This window comes from Molossus molossus, unplaced genomic scaffold (assembly GCF_014108415.1).
Source record: "Molossus molossus isolate mMolMol1 unplaced genomic scaffold, mMolMol1.p scaffold_m16_p_3, whole genome shotgun sequence".
In the NCBI taxonomy this organism is placed as follows: Eukaryota; Metazoa; Chordata; class Mammalia; order Chiroptera; family Molossidae; genus Molossus; species Molossus molossus.
Genome location: NW_023425366.1, coordinates 82,505,583 through 82,521,171, shown reverse-complemented (window position 1 = coordinate 82,521,171; position 15,589 = coordinate 82,505,583). Strand labels below are relative to the sequence as shown.

The 15,589-nt window shown below is 38.7% G+C and overlaps 1 protein-coding gene across 3 annotated transcripts in view; it reads right to left on the bottom strand.

The window, feature by feature from the left end:
• Positions 1-6,906: 6,906 nt before the first annotated feature.
• The window catches only part of KCNN2 (potassium calcium-activated channel subfamily N member 2), a 156,749-nt gene continuing 148,066 nt past the window's right edge, over positions 6,907-15,589 (bottom strand). For 2 of the 3 annotated variants that reach the window (XM_036279547.1, XM_036279548.1), the window contains 2 exons: positions 10,269-10,338; positions 6,907-7,521 (listed from right to left, as the gene is read on the bottom strand). In XM_036279547.1, coding sequence (XP_036135440.1) covers positions 7,234-7,521; positions 10,269-10,338 — 358 coding nt within the window. In that variant the 3' untranslated portion in view covers positions 6,907-7,233. Of the gene's footprint in view, positions 7,522-10,268; positions 10,339-12,985; positions 12,995-15,589 lie in introns of all 3 variants that reach the window. The other variant, XM_036279546.1, reaches the window with a different exon arrangement.

Genomic DNA, 15,589 nt, shown 5'->3' with positions numbered 1-15,589 from the left:
ATTGAACAGACCAATTATAAGTAGTATTTATGACAATGTAAAAGAATTGGAGCTCTCATATAGTACTCTGGGGAAAGCAAATAAATACAACCAGTTTGAAAAAGTATTTGGCAATAACTACTTCAACTACCAAAGTTGAACATCTTCATATGCCCTGTGCTTCAACAGTCCCGTTCCTACATCTATATCAAACAGGAATGCATGCCATGTTCCCTAAAGTACATGTATAGGAATGTTTATGGTAGCGTTATTCATAGTAATACAAAATTCAACACAACTCAGATAAAATTAACGGTAGAAAAGATAAGTCAATTGTGATAGGAGTGTACAGTAGAAATACTAGAGTAATAAACATTAACAAACTCCTGCAACCAGTACACCTTAGATGGATCTCATGGACTTGTATGAAAAATGCAATGTACAAATGCATACACACTCTATGATTCTGTTTTAATATTTCCCTATGTTCTCATTGGTATAATTTTTGAGTACAAAAATATTAACATGGTTCAAAAGTAAAAAATTATTATTAATGATATGTTCAGAAGTGTCAGTCGATACCACCCACCCCACCCCTCCCACCCTATTTCCACTTATTCTATGTAGGTATTTAGTATCATTAGTTTCTGGCTTATACTTCCAGTTGTTGTTATTGTTTTTTGTTTTTTTTTTTACAAAAATAGATATATTTTTATTACTTCTCCTTTTTACACAAATATGTATGTCCTACACTTTGCTTTCTTGAAATTTATCAATAAATCCTGAAAGTCATTTTCTATCTGTTTATGAAGATTATTCTCTTTTTAAATGCAGCTGCATAGTATTCCATTTTGAACAAAATTTTCAACTGTAAGCATTCAAGTTTCATCCAGTGTTTTGCAATTACAAGTAGTGCTATAATTAAATAATTTTGTTTGCATATACTTTCATAATCTTGAAATTATATCTTCAGAGTAAAACCTAGAAGAGGGGTTTATGAGTCAAAAATAAATCTTATGTAGGTTTTCTTAAATATTGCCAGATTTCCTTCCAGAGGGTTGCACTTCTTTACATTCCTACCAGCAGAGTATTGAAGAGCTTCTATTCTCAGCCAAGTAAGCTGTCAACTTCTAATTTTTGCAATTTGATAGGTGAGAAATGGTGTATATTACTGTAGTTGTAATTTGCATTTCTCTTATGAATAAAAGTAAAATCTCTTATCTGCTTAAGAATTATCTTATATTAATGTATATTTTGGTAAATCATCTATGTTTTGCCCATTATTCTATTTTTTTAAATCAGGGTTTTGTATCTTTTCCTCTCAATTTTAAGAATTCTTTCTCCATCTTAGAGACTTTAGTCCTTTATTTATAATAAATGTCCCAAAAATTTTCTCCCAGTCTATCAGCTACTTTGGACTTTACTTATCATCTTTTCTTCTATTGCTATGCAAAGTTCTTTTCTTTTTATGCAGTCAACGTATCAGTCTTTTATTGACTCTGGATTCCAGAAAGACTTTCATTACACCTAGGTTTTAGAGAAACCCATCCATGCTGTGTTCTAATTCTTCTGTAGTTCCAATTTTTACAGTTAGCTCTATGATCCGCTTGGAGTTTCATCATTTGTAAGATATAAAATATGGATCTAATATTATCTTTTAAAAATTGCCTGTAGACTTACCCCAGGTAATTAAAGAGTACATCTTTTATATTTCTACTAGTTCTTGGGCTACTTCTGATATTTCTTTTTCTTTAAAACAAACAAACAAACAAAAAAACCCTCATGTCTATTAATTTTTGGTTTATTCGATTTCTCCGTGGTGAAAGCTGTATTAAAATCTCACACCACAATTATTTTCTCTTTTATTTCAGACAGTTTTGTTCTACATTCTTTACTATTATTTAGTGCATATTCATATAAGATTTCACTTCAGTATGAAATGAACCATTTTTTTTTTTAGTCCTCAACCAAGGACACTTTCTTTCCCATTGATTTTCAGATACAGTGGAAGGGAGAAAGGGAGGGAGAAAGAGAGTGAGAGGGAGAGAGAGAGAGAGACATCGATGTGAGAGAGACACATCAATTGGTTGCCTCCTGCACGGCCCCAACCAGGGCCAGGGACTGAACCGCAACCGAGGTACATGCCCTTTGCCCTTGACTGGAATCAAACCCACAACTCTTTGGTCCACGGGCTGACACTAACCACTGAGCCAAACCAGCCAGGGAGAAATGAGTTTTTATTGATCTAACGTGGCCATCCTTTTGTGATTTCATATTGTTTCCCTTGAATTCTATTAGTCTGAAATGAATTTTGCTTTGCTGTTTTTGTTTGTTTGCACCAACCTAAAAGGATCCCTTTTATCTATTCACTGTTGATTTCTACTCTGAGGCAATGATTTTATCCAGCAGAAAGGTTAATTTTGGCCTTTCATTCCCAAAGCCCACAAAATTATGAATGTTTGACATACTAATTCTATGTTATAAGCAGTAAAGCACATAAAAGTGGGAATAACTGAGAGAGAGGGACAAGAGGATCAGAATTCTGCATGCTCACATTGCATACGTAGAAACCAAAGAGACGGCAGGCATGAACTCGAGCCCCTGGAAGGAGTGTAGGTGTCTCAGTGAAAATTCTGGACAGAATCATATAGATTTAGAATATTACAACCAGAAGGTGTTAGATTATGCTGTACATTATGCCAAATGTCTTCTTACTAAAGCAATTTTGATTCTTCCTTTACAGTGAAGGTAGAGTTGAGATGTTTTTATTTAGCGTCTCCTGTCATTTCTCTTCCACCTTCTGAGGAAGACAGGTGGCCGCGATCTGTTCAGCACGTGAGGTGCTGCCTGAGCGACCCAGGTTCGGGCCCAGCTTTAGCAGAGGTAATAAACAGGGGGCATTGCCTCGGAATCCAGGCGGCAACGCGATTTATTCTGAGACCTAATTCCGTTGTCACTCACACCCACAAAATATGCCACGGTGCTTGTGTACACTTCCTTTCGAGTTAAACTATTTTAGAGTCCTCAAATGTTTTCATTCTTCTACCTTAGCTGAGGACACTAAGTTTTCACTGCTCCAAACTGTGTGTTTTAAGTGACTAACAAGACACATGATCTTGTTTATAGCTTTTTTCATTTGTTTTTTTCCAGGGTAGGTGACCCCAAAGAAATTTATACTGATGCAGTTGGGTTATGGAAAGAGACAAGAGCGACTTTCCTGACAGGTAGAGGAGCCAGGTTATTACAGAGTCGGGAGGTGAGGAAAAGCATCCCTCTCTTCGACTCTGCTCAACTGACCACGCCCTCCCTCACCCTCAGATTTCAGCTGCACCAACCTGAGCAAGCTCCAGTCTGGAATCCTACCACCGCCAGGTAAGCACCCCGGTGATATCAATTTCTCTTGTAGTTGCCCCCTCCCCCTCCCATTACCATCTGGGGACCATAAACAGTGGGGCAGAGGAAAATCCATTTTCGGAGGGGTGGGTTTCAGATTATTTGTACAAATTGAAAGGGGACATTTCTGTGTACTTATTATCCATATTGTCTATTTCTGGATCCCCTGACTCAGGACATATTTAACAGAAGCACTACAAAGCAGCATTGACAGGCATTTTTGTTGTTGTTGTTTCTCCCCTCCCCCCCCTTCATTGGCCTAAGAAACTGACTCCAGCAATAGTGACTTTAGAGGGACAGAGTTCCTCACGTCAGGCCCTTCTTTCAGGGGCTCCAAGCCCAACATTTAGTAGGATTCTATTTATCAAACAACCAGTGTGGTAATATTTTCTTAGTGGATTAGGCTCATGAACTATAGGGATGGATGTGCAAAAGAAACTGAGCCTTTTGGTACAACTTTGGGTGACTGTACCAAGTCCCCCGAGTCCCAAGCACAGAGGACAAGGACTCTCCACATTCCTGGATCTTATTCATGAACAGATTTTGTAAAATGCCAAGAAGAGGAAAAAGCATGTCAGAATCACAAAGACAAAGCATACATACCTATTGCGATCCTAGATCACATTAAACAAAAATCTGTGAAAGGACTAGGAAACGAATGAACTAATCCAGCATCCAGTCCCTTGATTTAAGTATTAGAGAGGCGAGGGGAGATTTTAGAACCTATACGGCCAGCTGTTAAAAGTTGTAATAAAATAGACATGTAATGGGGTATTTAATATGTGTTGCCTTATACTGGAAACAGTAATAAAAAAGTATCTACCTTCATTTGGTAAAATGCCAGGCTTTGCAGAGTCTCACTGATATCTATCTTTTAATATTCATTTTGTAGATGAGAAAAAGGGTCAGAAGAATTATGGCTGTTCAAATACATAGAGTTAGTCAGAGGCGGAACTAATTTCCAAACCCAGGTCTGACTTTTAACCTCCTAATTTTTCACTTTGTTATTCTACTTTTCAAGACTGGGCAAAGTTGAAAAATAGGAGGGCTACAGTACTTGAATCTGTCTTCAGAGATTCATATTAACCCCAACCAATTGGTTCTTCTCCCAATTTCCATATTCTGTTGGGAACAAAATTATGTGATTATTCAAGATGCTTTGATGGAGAATCTCTGGAAAAGGATCACCAGGGGAGGAGAAATGAGGGAGGAAGTGAAACGTAGCAGAGCTGCTCCCTGTTATGAATGTGGCTCATCCCTACTGGAATCTCCTTCCCAGTGACTAACCTGTGGCACTGTGTACAGGTCGGGGAAGTGGGGAAATTATTGAGGAAGGTGGTGCCATTGTTACTGAAAATGATTTCTGGTAGTCACATGCTCTTGTGCTGTCTGTGGAGAAATAAGGAGGCCAGGGTGTGGTAAGCTGTGGTGTAACTACAAACTTGGTCATTATTAGAAATTTTGAAAAACAAAGTGCATATCAGAGCAAGGTATACATCACCACAAAACATGAGTCACCTAAGGAGCCCTGGGAGGATTCTGCGTAATATTCATGGAGGAGTCTTAGTAACGTTGGGTGAAGTAGGGTTTAATCAGCATATTGCCAACCATAATGTCTATGCAACAGATGGGTCCTCTCTTCCTCTTTTAAATTGTGATTATTTTTTGGTATATATATTTTTTAAATACAGAGACAAGAGATTCTATACTTCCCTTGAATCATTACCAGTCTTCATGTACTTTGCACAGAGGAAAAGGAAAAGTAAGACCGATTTTGAAGACAAAAGAATGACATCTTTCTTGTCATGTCTGATGCTAATGACATGAACTGATGCTAATTTGGAGGAAGAGAATAAACACAAGGTAATGAAATCTAAATTACAACTCTATCCTCTTTCCTTCAACAGAAGGAGCAATACATTATTCTCTTCCTAGTCTTCTAGTATTTGGGGATGGTAGGTCTAATTGATCAGTAAGATGATAATTAGACTTAATTATCTGCTACTTTGCCTTTTAGTCACAATAGAGGTAGAATATATACAATAATTAATTGCATCAATTGCAAGAACAAATTAATCATGTTTTCAAAATTTTTTTCTTATATCCAGTGTATTCACCAAATACTTGATATATTCTTATATGCAACCCAGAATACATAAAGAAAATTTCATTTTCACCCATGAAGTACAAATCCTGGTAACACAGGATTTTGAAATCCATTTAACTCAGTAGTATGTTCCTACAAACTGTGTTCTAATAGTTTTTCATTCACTTATTAAAGGACATTCCAGATCCTGTCCTCATCCTACCCTGACATACAGAAGATATGTAAGTGAGCTTTCTTTTCAGCAACTTTGGATGGGCAATAATGGTAAGTGATTTCCAGGCAATCTCAAGGAATCATAGTTTTATGTCCTTGATCTTGAACGGAAATGTTCAATTTTGTAATTGTGACTAGCCAGGAAAGTGATTTTATTCATTGAATTATACAAAATGGTGAAATATATCACTCTAGTTTTGTGATAAAGAAGAAAAATACTTGATATGCTAGTGACTCACAATGTAGTAAGGCAGACACCAAAGAGTATGGTGTAAAATAAAGGAGAAGAAGGTAAAGCAGATTTCTCTGAAAATAAAGGGGTCCTTTTTAGGCTTAGGGCAACCTAAGGGAAGCCTTATTTCTGTGTTTCACCCCATCACCTCAGGTCAGTTCTTCCTGTAGACTCAGGCTAACACCACCATGTGGGGGAATTCCATCCACATTGCTTTCAAGGATGGTTCCTCCAAAACCAGAGGACTCTTATTTGAAAGAGACATGTCTGCAGCAGTGACTACCCAGTTCCCTTTTACAGAAACTGACCATAACCACCCACGAAACAAGTGTAATGAAGCTCATGAAATTTACTGGATGCCATTTACTTTCTTGTACCAAATAAGCAAGTACAGACCAAGAGGGGACCACTTGTTAGGTGAAATGTGCCACGTTAAGAGTTATGCTTATTTATGTTAAGTTGTTAGGAAGTACACAGACACATGTGTATACTCAATCCCAGCACATAGAATGCACCATGGGCCCAGAGAATAAACGAACGTAAGGAAAGAGATAATGTAACTAGTTTAGACCTCAAGTTCTGCAACATCAGTTGGCAGACAGTGCTATCCCCTGATCATTTCTTCAAGTTAATGTTGGTGAACTTGGAGTGAAATAATTCTTGAAAGCATCTGTACCTCTTGTTTTTATATGTTTTGATAGAACTACCTCACTTTCCACATAATTTGGAAATAAGCCAAGTCAGAAATGAGACCCTGTAAACTCGAACAGTAAACTGGAGTGGGTCAGATGATTGTGACTATACTAGTTCACAGTGAGGGCCCTTCTTAGTGAACAGGGTATAGAATAACAGAGCTTTTTCCCACCAGCCAAACTTGTGGAAATCAAAATTATCAACATGTATCAGGCCATAATCAGTCATTTTACCTGAAAATAAGGAGAGAAGTGAATCTTTAGAAATGTCAATTGACCAAACCAGTATGTGCAGAAATTAACTTTTTTTTATTATATATCATATAATGTAGTAGTAAAGTTTGTTTGAAGTGCATGAATAAAAAGTTAGTGAAATTACAGGAGGAACAATCTATATAGCAATAATAGGTGCATTCCCTGTGCATCTGAAAGAAAAGAAAAAAAAAAAAAAAAGAGTTTTCACTCATTTTGGCCTAAAACTTAGTGTTCAGGTTCCCAGGATTCTGACATCAGAACCCGGATAACACTGATTAGAACCATAGGGGCTTTACAATAAAAGCTAAAATATTGACCATATGATGGCAAAAAGTCTTATTTTGTGGTTAACTGATTCTCTTCTAGCTACTCTCTGATGAAGTTGGTGGCGCTGTAGAGGAGGACCGCCGCCTCCTGGAAGAGGACCGGGACCGCTCAGCATTGTAGGTGACGTGCTTGTCGTAATTCTCCATCTGAGCCTCAACGAAGTCCCTCTGCTGCTGTCTGATGGTCTGGCTGATGAGCCCAGGGAGGGCATGGATGCTCCCAATCAAAGTCTCTAATTTCGTTTCCAGGGTAACAATCCTCTTCTCGAAGTCTTCACTCCTTTCATTTAAGTCGGAAATCATGTCATACATGATATTCTGGGTCTGGAAAACAGGATTGAGAGGAATAGAGAAACAAAGAACTCAGGCTTAATTACCCTGGCTCTGGAAGCAATCTGTCAATCTCAGAACTTGAGGGTGGGTCTCCTTTCTGTGTCATCCAGTGTGGGGGGTGAGGGGCCAGCAGCTAACTGAACACTTTATCTTGCAAAGGAAATTCAGTGTTCAATGCCAGGGTTTAGAATTGTGAGAGCTTGGGCATTAATTAGATTCAGCTGCAGAAAGTACTGTTAGGTGATATGCCCAGTGGTTTCTGGTTGTACAGATAGACAAACATATTTTGATCTAATACTTATGTATATATTTTAATGACTTACAAATGTTAGCGCATTGAATTGATTTTGCAAAATGTAACACTAAGGCAAGGGTAATTTTTAAAAACAGGAGATTTAAAGAAAAACAAAAAAAATAGCATGGATGGTATTGTTGGGATGTAGCAGAAATTCTGAGGGTGGAATATGAAGTTTAGGACAAACTGATTTGATTACATAATTTAGGAACATAAAGCTGTGAAAAACTTCTGAATATCTCTTGCGATCCCATGTTTCAAATTATGCCTCTCCATGAGTCAAAGAGCATTTTTACAGATGATAATTGAGAGAATAAAAGTTCACAATACTAAAGTTACCAGGCTGTATTGTTGGCTATGGTTTAACCAGATGCTAAGTGGTTTGAAATAGGAAGATGTTCTTGGTGTCCTAGTGAATTTTGCAATTGTCTTGATCAGAGGGTACTCATGACTCCGACTCCCACTTACATTTCCAGAAGTATCCCCGAGGCAAGAAAAGAGGACCTCAGGGCTGACTGGCATAGAGGTAGAGAGGAGGGAGGGTGGCCAAGCAGGGAAGAATGGGGCGCTAACCTTAGGTGTGTACAGCCTTCCCCGAGTCTCAGTCCCCGTGGTCTAAGCCTGCCTTCCTCTGCCTCATTTCCCTTTGCAATGTGTACTCTCAGCCTGCTTAACCATCCTGTGCAACATCCTCCTAATGATGATAAATGACCTGATTTTACAGGGAAGTTATTATTCAGAACACAGGCAGCTAGTCTGAGTTTGGCCATGGAGACAAAACACATTCACTTTATTTTTTTCTGTGTAGTCTTGGGTCTCTCTGAGTAATATTCATTCATTCAGAAAATACCAAATCCTTGTGTCATGGACAGTGCTGCAGTCATAATAATGAGCATGGTACTAAAGAATGAACTAGAAAGAAATAGTATCTTGCCTCACAGATATACTCTTAAAGTATATAAAGTAAAATTATATAGCTATTATGAAATGAAATAGCGTGTGTGTATGTATATTATATATATATATATATATAAATAAAATTTTTAAGTGGTGGTTTATTTATTTATTTTTTATCCTCACCCAAGGACATTTGTCCATTTTTTTATTCAGATAGAGAGGAAGAGAGAGAGAGAGAAACATCGACGTGAAAGGGACACATCGAGTGGCTGCCACCCGCACGACCAACCAGGGCTGGGGACAAACTGCAACCGAGGTATGTGCCCTTAGCGGGAACCTGGATCTTTCTGAACCATAGGCTGATGCTCTAACAGCTGAGCCAAACTAGCCAAGGCTAAGTGGTGGTTTATTTTTTCATAAAAAGCCTAATTTGTTTTATCATTTGTCATAGGAGTGATGTAAGAGCCTGCCACATCTTTGTTCATGTGTCCAAGCAAAAGTCGTGTGTAAATGTTAATCAAGGATGTCTTCGAGCTTCATGTGTACGCTTTCCAGTTAAATGTGTCACATATATTCTCCTATGGGTAAGTCATTAAATAGTCGCTTATCATATCAAATACTCATCTTCATTTACATGGTATGGGTTATTGATATACATTACAGTGAATATAATTTAGATGTGTTATTTCATGATACTAGAAATAGTATGTGTGGGTTTTATAGATTATACTTGAGGCTTTACACACGACCTGGGTGATTTGATTGATCAAACGACTGAATATACAGGTCCAAAAAAAGTTGCCTCTTTCAACACATCTGTGTCAAATAGCTGAACACTTCTATAAATTCTATTCTAATCCCACCTCTAGAATTAGTTCAAGAAAATGCAATGTTGTGATTGTTGACAAATATTTGTACTTTGAAACTGGAGTTTACTTGGGAGAACAACCAAAGATCAATCAGATGCAGCTTAAAATGTGATAAGAAATTGCAGACTGTTAATGTACTTTTCAAAGGAGGTAGATTTTTAGAATTATGAAATAGAGAAAGAACCATAAATTATAAAAAAGTGATTACTCTTTTTTGAAAGACAACTTTCATTTTAAGATGTAATTTCTGATATGTTTTTTGAAAATTCAATTTTACATTCTTCTGAGTTTAAAACACATTAAGTATTTTTTATTGTTGAGTCCTACTAGCCTCATAGGCAAACCCAGCATGTAGTTCTGGTCTCATAGGATGAGACTGAACTACAAATGAGAATACCAAACATGTTGTTTCATATTCCACTTAGTGTTGTACTATGTGTCCAAATCATTGTGAGTAGAAAAGCTTATAGAGGGAAGATGAATAACATATATAGGCAGGAAAAGAACATATTAAGTAAGAGTTTTATAAAAATTCTTCCAAGTTGCCCCATCACTGTGGGGCAGTTGGCTGGCTGATTTGTTAAATGAATCTGGGGTGGCCCACTCCATCAGCGCTATTATTGTGCTGTGGTTAATTGCAACAAATGTACTCAAGAAGGCTGAAGCCCCACGCTTACCTTTGCCAGGTCCACCAAGGTATTGGCTTGGTCGTTCAGTTTCCTCTGTTCCATTTTCACACTTCTTAATCTAAAAGACAGAATCTGAAGTCAGAAAGGTTTCTCTTTTTCTACAGCTATGATATGCCTTCCAAAGAGCATGCACAAAATTGACAAGAGCAATAACTGCATGGATAATGCCTTGAACATTTGGGGTAAAGTCCAAACCAGTTATGTATCTGGTACAATGAGAAGCATGCTTCCCCAACACCGCAAAAAGGAAAGGAGAGAGTAAGAGATGAGGTGTCCATAGGACAACTATTCACCAGGTAGTTAAAGTTGAATTAAGAAAGGCTCATAAGGATTTAACCATATGAGAAAAGCCAAAACATTCCTTAAAGCCCCAGTATCGTGACAAATAGACATAGGAAGAAATATGCAAAGCAACTGGAATTGCATCAGTGTTGGAGCACTGAGCACCTTCCTATGCCTACGTGACTAGATACAGGTGTTAGCCCTGTTTAGTCTGAAATGGATTGGGTTAGGTATTTGAACCTGATGAAACACAGTGATAAGTGAGATTCTTATTAGCAAAAATACAACTTTTATTCAACCAGCAGCAAGATTACTCAAAACACATAATTCTCTTATTCTACACTTGACTTTTATCTTAAACTGCCATTGAGCTTGAAGAGAAGCCAGACTACTACTTCCTTGGGGAAATTTCCCTTAATTTTTATTGTACATAAAAGTCAGAGGACAATTAAAGTGTCTGGCAGATGGGATTGTGACTTGTAAAGTTACTTTTAGATACTTTTAAATACCATTGCATGTATCTGATTGACAGTCAAAAAGCCACTGCTTAAAAAAATCTTTCTGAATGAGGACTCAACTATTCCTCAATTTATTTAATGTAATCGTTTAACAAATACTTTACTATGGATGGTACCAAGAAATGAAGATCTTCCAACCGAAAGAGTGCTTTATTGTTCTTTAAGGCAACGATTTAAAGCCTTGCTCCAAAACAGAAGCAGATCTCTCTCTACCTAATGAAAAAATATATATGTATGTATGCTAACCTTATTACCTTGATGATGTATCATTTTACAGTGTAGTGGTAATGCTGGAGAGAATACTTTTTATTTCCCAATTTAAATTAAAGGTAATTACATTGAAGGAAAAAAATTCATAGGGCAAGATTTTACTGCCAGGGAGATTTCCGTAGTGAACATTCACGATTCTCAGTGATTTTTGTTCTGAAACTGGGACATCCAATATGTCACCAATCTGCTCTACATTGAAGATGGAGTTCCTTCTGAGTTTAACTGACACCTGCCGACATCATGTTCTTTAACCATCTAAAACAGTTTAAGGTTATAACTCATCATTGTCACTATGTGTTTATTAGAATGGCATCTTTTCATGCTATCATAGAGAGAGAATATATTCTAGTCTAAATGAGATTTACAGACATAGATTTAAATTTAATATGTGGTTAAGAAATGTTTCCTGAAGTACTTATAAGGGTTAGAAGTCTTGATGTATGCCTTTTAGAAATAGGCCAAAAACAAAAACAATCTCCTCCCTCCCACCTCCTCCAAAAACAAACTTGAAATATGTGTGCGTCACTGAAGAAAAATGTACCAGAGAGAACAGTGGTGTCAGACATGGATGCCATCCTCTCCCTGGCTCTAATGTGACCGTCAGTTTCTTCATGCATGAAATGGAGTGAGTTAGGTTAGGACAGTGTTTCTGAAGTGATGGATTTATACCAAGAGGTGTTCTAGATGACTAAGTGATAATGGAACAAGACATTAAACAAGACTAAAAAAGATAGCAAGAAAGGAATTCCCTTTAATTCTCTTCTAACTCTTGATTATTATAAGAGAAAGGTCTTAGGCTAGTCCTATACTGTTTTCTCTTCTAACACCTGCTATCTTCTCCTTTTTAAAAACCAGAGAGCAGGCTCTCAGCTCAGAGCTTTCCACAGGGCACAGCCTGTAGTTAAAACTCAGTACCAGCACTGCAATCGTCAGTTGATATTACTTTTACCTCTCTTTTCTGGGAATGTCATAGTTTCAATCCATTTATGATAGGGATTCATATCAAGCTTTCCTTTCAAATTTAAGTAAATAGTATAGTTGGCACACGAATGCCTGAGGTTTGGGTCACCAGACCAACACCCTCCAGCAACTTACAAGTGCAGAGAGAGGAACTCAGCAAGTGGGGTGGAAGGGCCAGAGCTGGCCCCTGGCTGACGTGAATATATCCTCTTCCAATCAACACAGCCTAATTTTCTCCTGGGTTACTATATTATGTTTCTGACAGTAGAATTTTGCCCATTTTATTTTCTACTAACCTGGAAAGCTGACCTAGAGTAGCCCTATTTGATTGAAATCTCTGTAGCTCCCTGAACTTGCATCGTCTGGCCCTGTTGCTTCTCAGACTGCCTGCGAGGCAGAGCTGGTGGAAAAATGCCTACTGAAGCTGCAGCTGCCAGAATAAAAGGTCACACACAGATGCGTATTTCCCTTTTTTCTCCCCCCAAAGGAATAAGAAACATTATGTTGATTTCTTCCTTGTGAACTTCACTTATCACAGAAAAATATCATGATTTTAGATCACATTTCCATAGCAGCAATCAGACTACTAAAATTCACAAATAAAGGATCTGCTTGGGTGCATGCAGCCGGTAGAGAATTCTGCAAATGTTGAGAGGAGCGGCTCACACAACTTACTTCCGAGCTCTATTTTCATTTTGTTGAAATAAAAAGACAAGACAAAAGAAAAGAAACTGTAAAATATTCTGGAACAAAATTACACAGTGCGGTGTTCAGTTGTGCACAGGGGGCTCGATTCATTGGCTGGAAGATCCTGTTAAGATTCTGCAGGATTTTGGCATATTGATCAAAGAGAAACACGATTCAATATGTTATCATCCCTCTCCTTTGCTACTATTCTTCCCCCAACCTGAAAGCCCACAGTCTCCTCCAGAACGGGAGTTTGGAAGGAAGAATTTCCATCATGTCATCTTGGCCTCTTTGAGACAGGAAGTTTAAGTAAACAATAGGAAACCTTTTTTGCCTCATATGAGTGTGATGTGGTTTTTTTGAAGGAGTACATCTTTTCTGAGTCAGGGCTCTTTAGAAGCCAGGCTTTCTGAAAAGTAGGTAATGCAATACTTATGTTATAGAAATTATGTTTATTGGATTTCTTGGCTCCGAGATAAGTCATGTTGACTGACGGGGCTATAGTTGAGATAGAAGAATGATACAGTTAAAGCTGCTACCAGAAAAAGGGTGAGACATTATAGAAGCAGATTGCTTCGTGGCACTGAGTGATCACCCACGAAGACAGATACATTCCTGAGAAGAGGACACAGCCCGCAGATATCAGCTTCTGCCAGAGGCTGGAGACGTCACGTGTCCGGGAGGAAGGCTATGCAGCTTGGAAAAGAGAAAGACTAGAAATAGAGGGCGGCTGGCCGAAGGGGAGAGAGAGCTATTGAAAAATCTCTCAGGAAAAAATCAGAGACTAGGAGAGGCCAGGAGAGCGCTAGCAAATGAATTTGTAAATTTTTCCTCCACTAGCAAAGTCTGACTTCATCCGGTGCTGACACACAAAACTGACAGTCTCCCGGGTGTGAGCAGCGGGCAATGAAGGCCTTGCCCCGCGGAATCGAGCCCTGTGTGCTTGCCCTTATGGCTTCGCTAACTTAAAATGAAAGACAGTTATGCATGGTTAGAATAAACTGGCCAAACCCAGCTCATATCCATCCTCAACTGTACCTTTTCCAAAAGTACAAGGTCCCTCCCACCGCAAAGTAAACCCAGCAACCCCAAGGATAATTTATACAACAATTCAGAACATTTGAGTTGTTTGAAGCTCATCTGCTTTAGACGTATCCACTGCTACAGAAGAATCAGAATGAGAAATGTCTGAAAGAAGCGGAGGAATCACACATGGTTTCCTCTCCTGCTGTAGCCAAAAGAAGCGTGCTGAGGAGCCACCAAACGCTTGCAGCACGCCAGCATCTTAGGGACGGTCACTAGATTTAGTTCACTGAAATATATATTTTTCTAACATTTTATTGTGAAAAATGTCAAACCTCTAGCCCAGTTGAAAAGATTATACAGTGAACACCCCTAAATTGTTCCCCAAGTTTTGGGGCGTAAATGAATTAAGAGCTCTGTGTCCATATATAAATACCCACCACTTATCCACGGCTACAGAATTATATTATAAAAAACTGTCAGAGCCTCATTTTTAATTTTTTGTGATATGAGAATGTACAAAGCATCAAATGTACAAAAAATAAAATATCCAAGGCATTAAAGGCAAATGACATTTAATTATACACTTAACAGGCCACACTGACAGAAAGGGACGCAAATGTAGTCCTGGAGGGAACAGGATGTGTGGCAGCTGGACACAGACTGAAACTGCCATCACCTCGCACCCACCCAGGTGAGTTTTCTTTTTAATATATTTCATATATTTTAATATAGGTGAGTCTTGGAGCATTAAAAGCGCAAAGAATGATTTCTCCACAGCATATGTCTTGTGTGACTGTTGGGGTTGCTGTGTTACATGGTTTCGGGGGTGTAGGAGGGTTGTGCCAGGTGACCCCTGGGGAAGAGGCTTGTCCTCAGACAGGATGAAAGGCCCTATGAGAGCAGAGGTGAAGGCTCAGCGTCACTAAGGGGTCTCACTGTCTTAGCTCTGAGCTTCAGGGAATTGACGTGTCTAGGCAAGGCCTGCTAGGCAGTGGGACACAGGTCCAAAGGTAGCAGCTGTGAGGTCCAGGGAGCAACCCCCTCTTGTGAGTCACATTGAATACGGTGTTCTCTTTGTTCTTCCCTTTTACTCTTTCCTGGACTTTAGAGGGGTATTAGCTGAGCATCCAAGCCGTGTGGGGTAAACAGCCAAGTTGTGTGTCTAGCTGAGTCACAGAGCTAAAGGAGAAATGATGTCCCTGTGGTGCTGGCGGCAGCAAGGACATGAGTGCCTAGCACCGCGGGCCAGCTCCTCCACCATGTGTGCGGTCTCCCTGTAGTTCAGATCTCAGAGTACGTGAAGTTTCGTTTCATCAATAACGCTGAAATTTCTATATAGTACAGATATGGCCATCATTATAGACATAGTCCACATTTTCAGGGATACTTAGTTAAAAAGGGAAGTTGGATGGACAGGTAAAAGGGCCGTATGAATGCTTCGTGATCCCCCACAGAATGTCAGTGTAATATATGCCATACAAATTGCCTAAATATATAAAATAAGAAACTCTAGCCTCAGAGAGTTCTCATCCGCTGTGCTAGTTAGCTCTCAGAAGACACATCTCA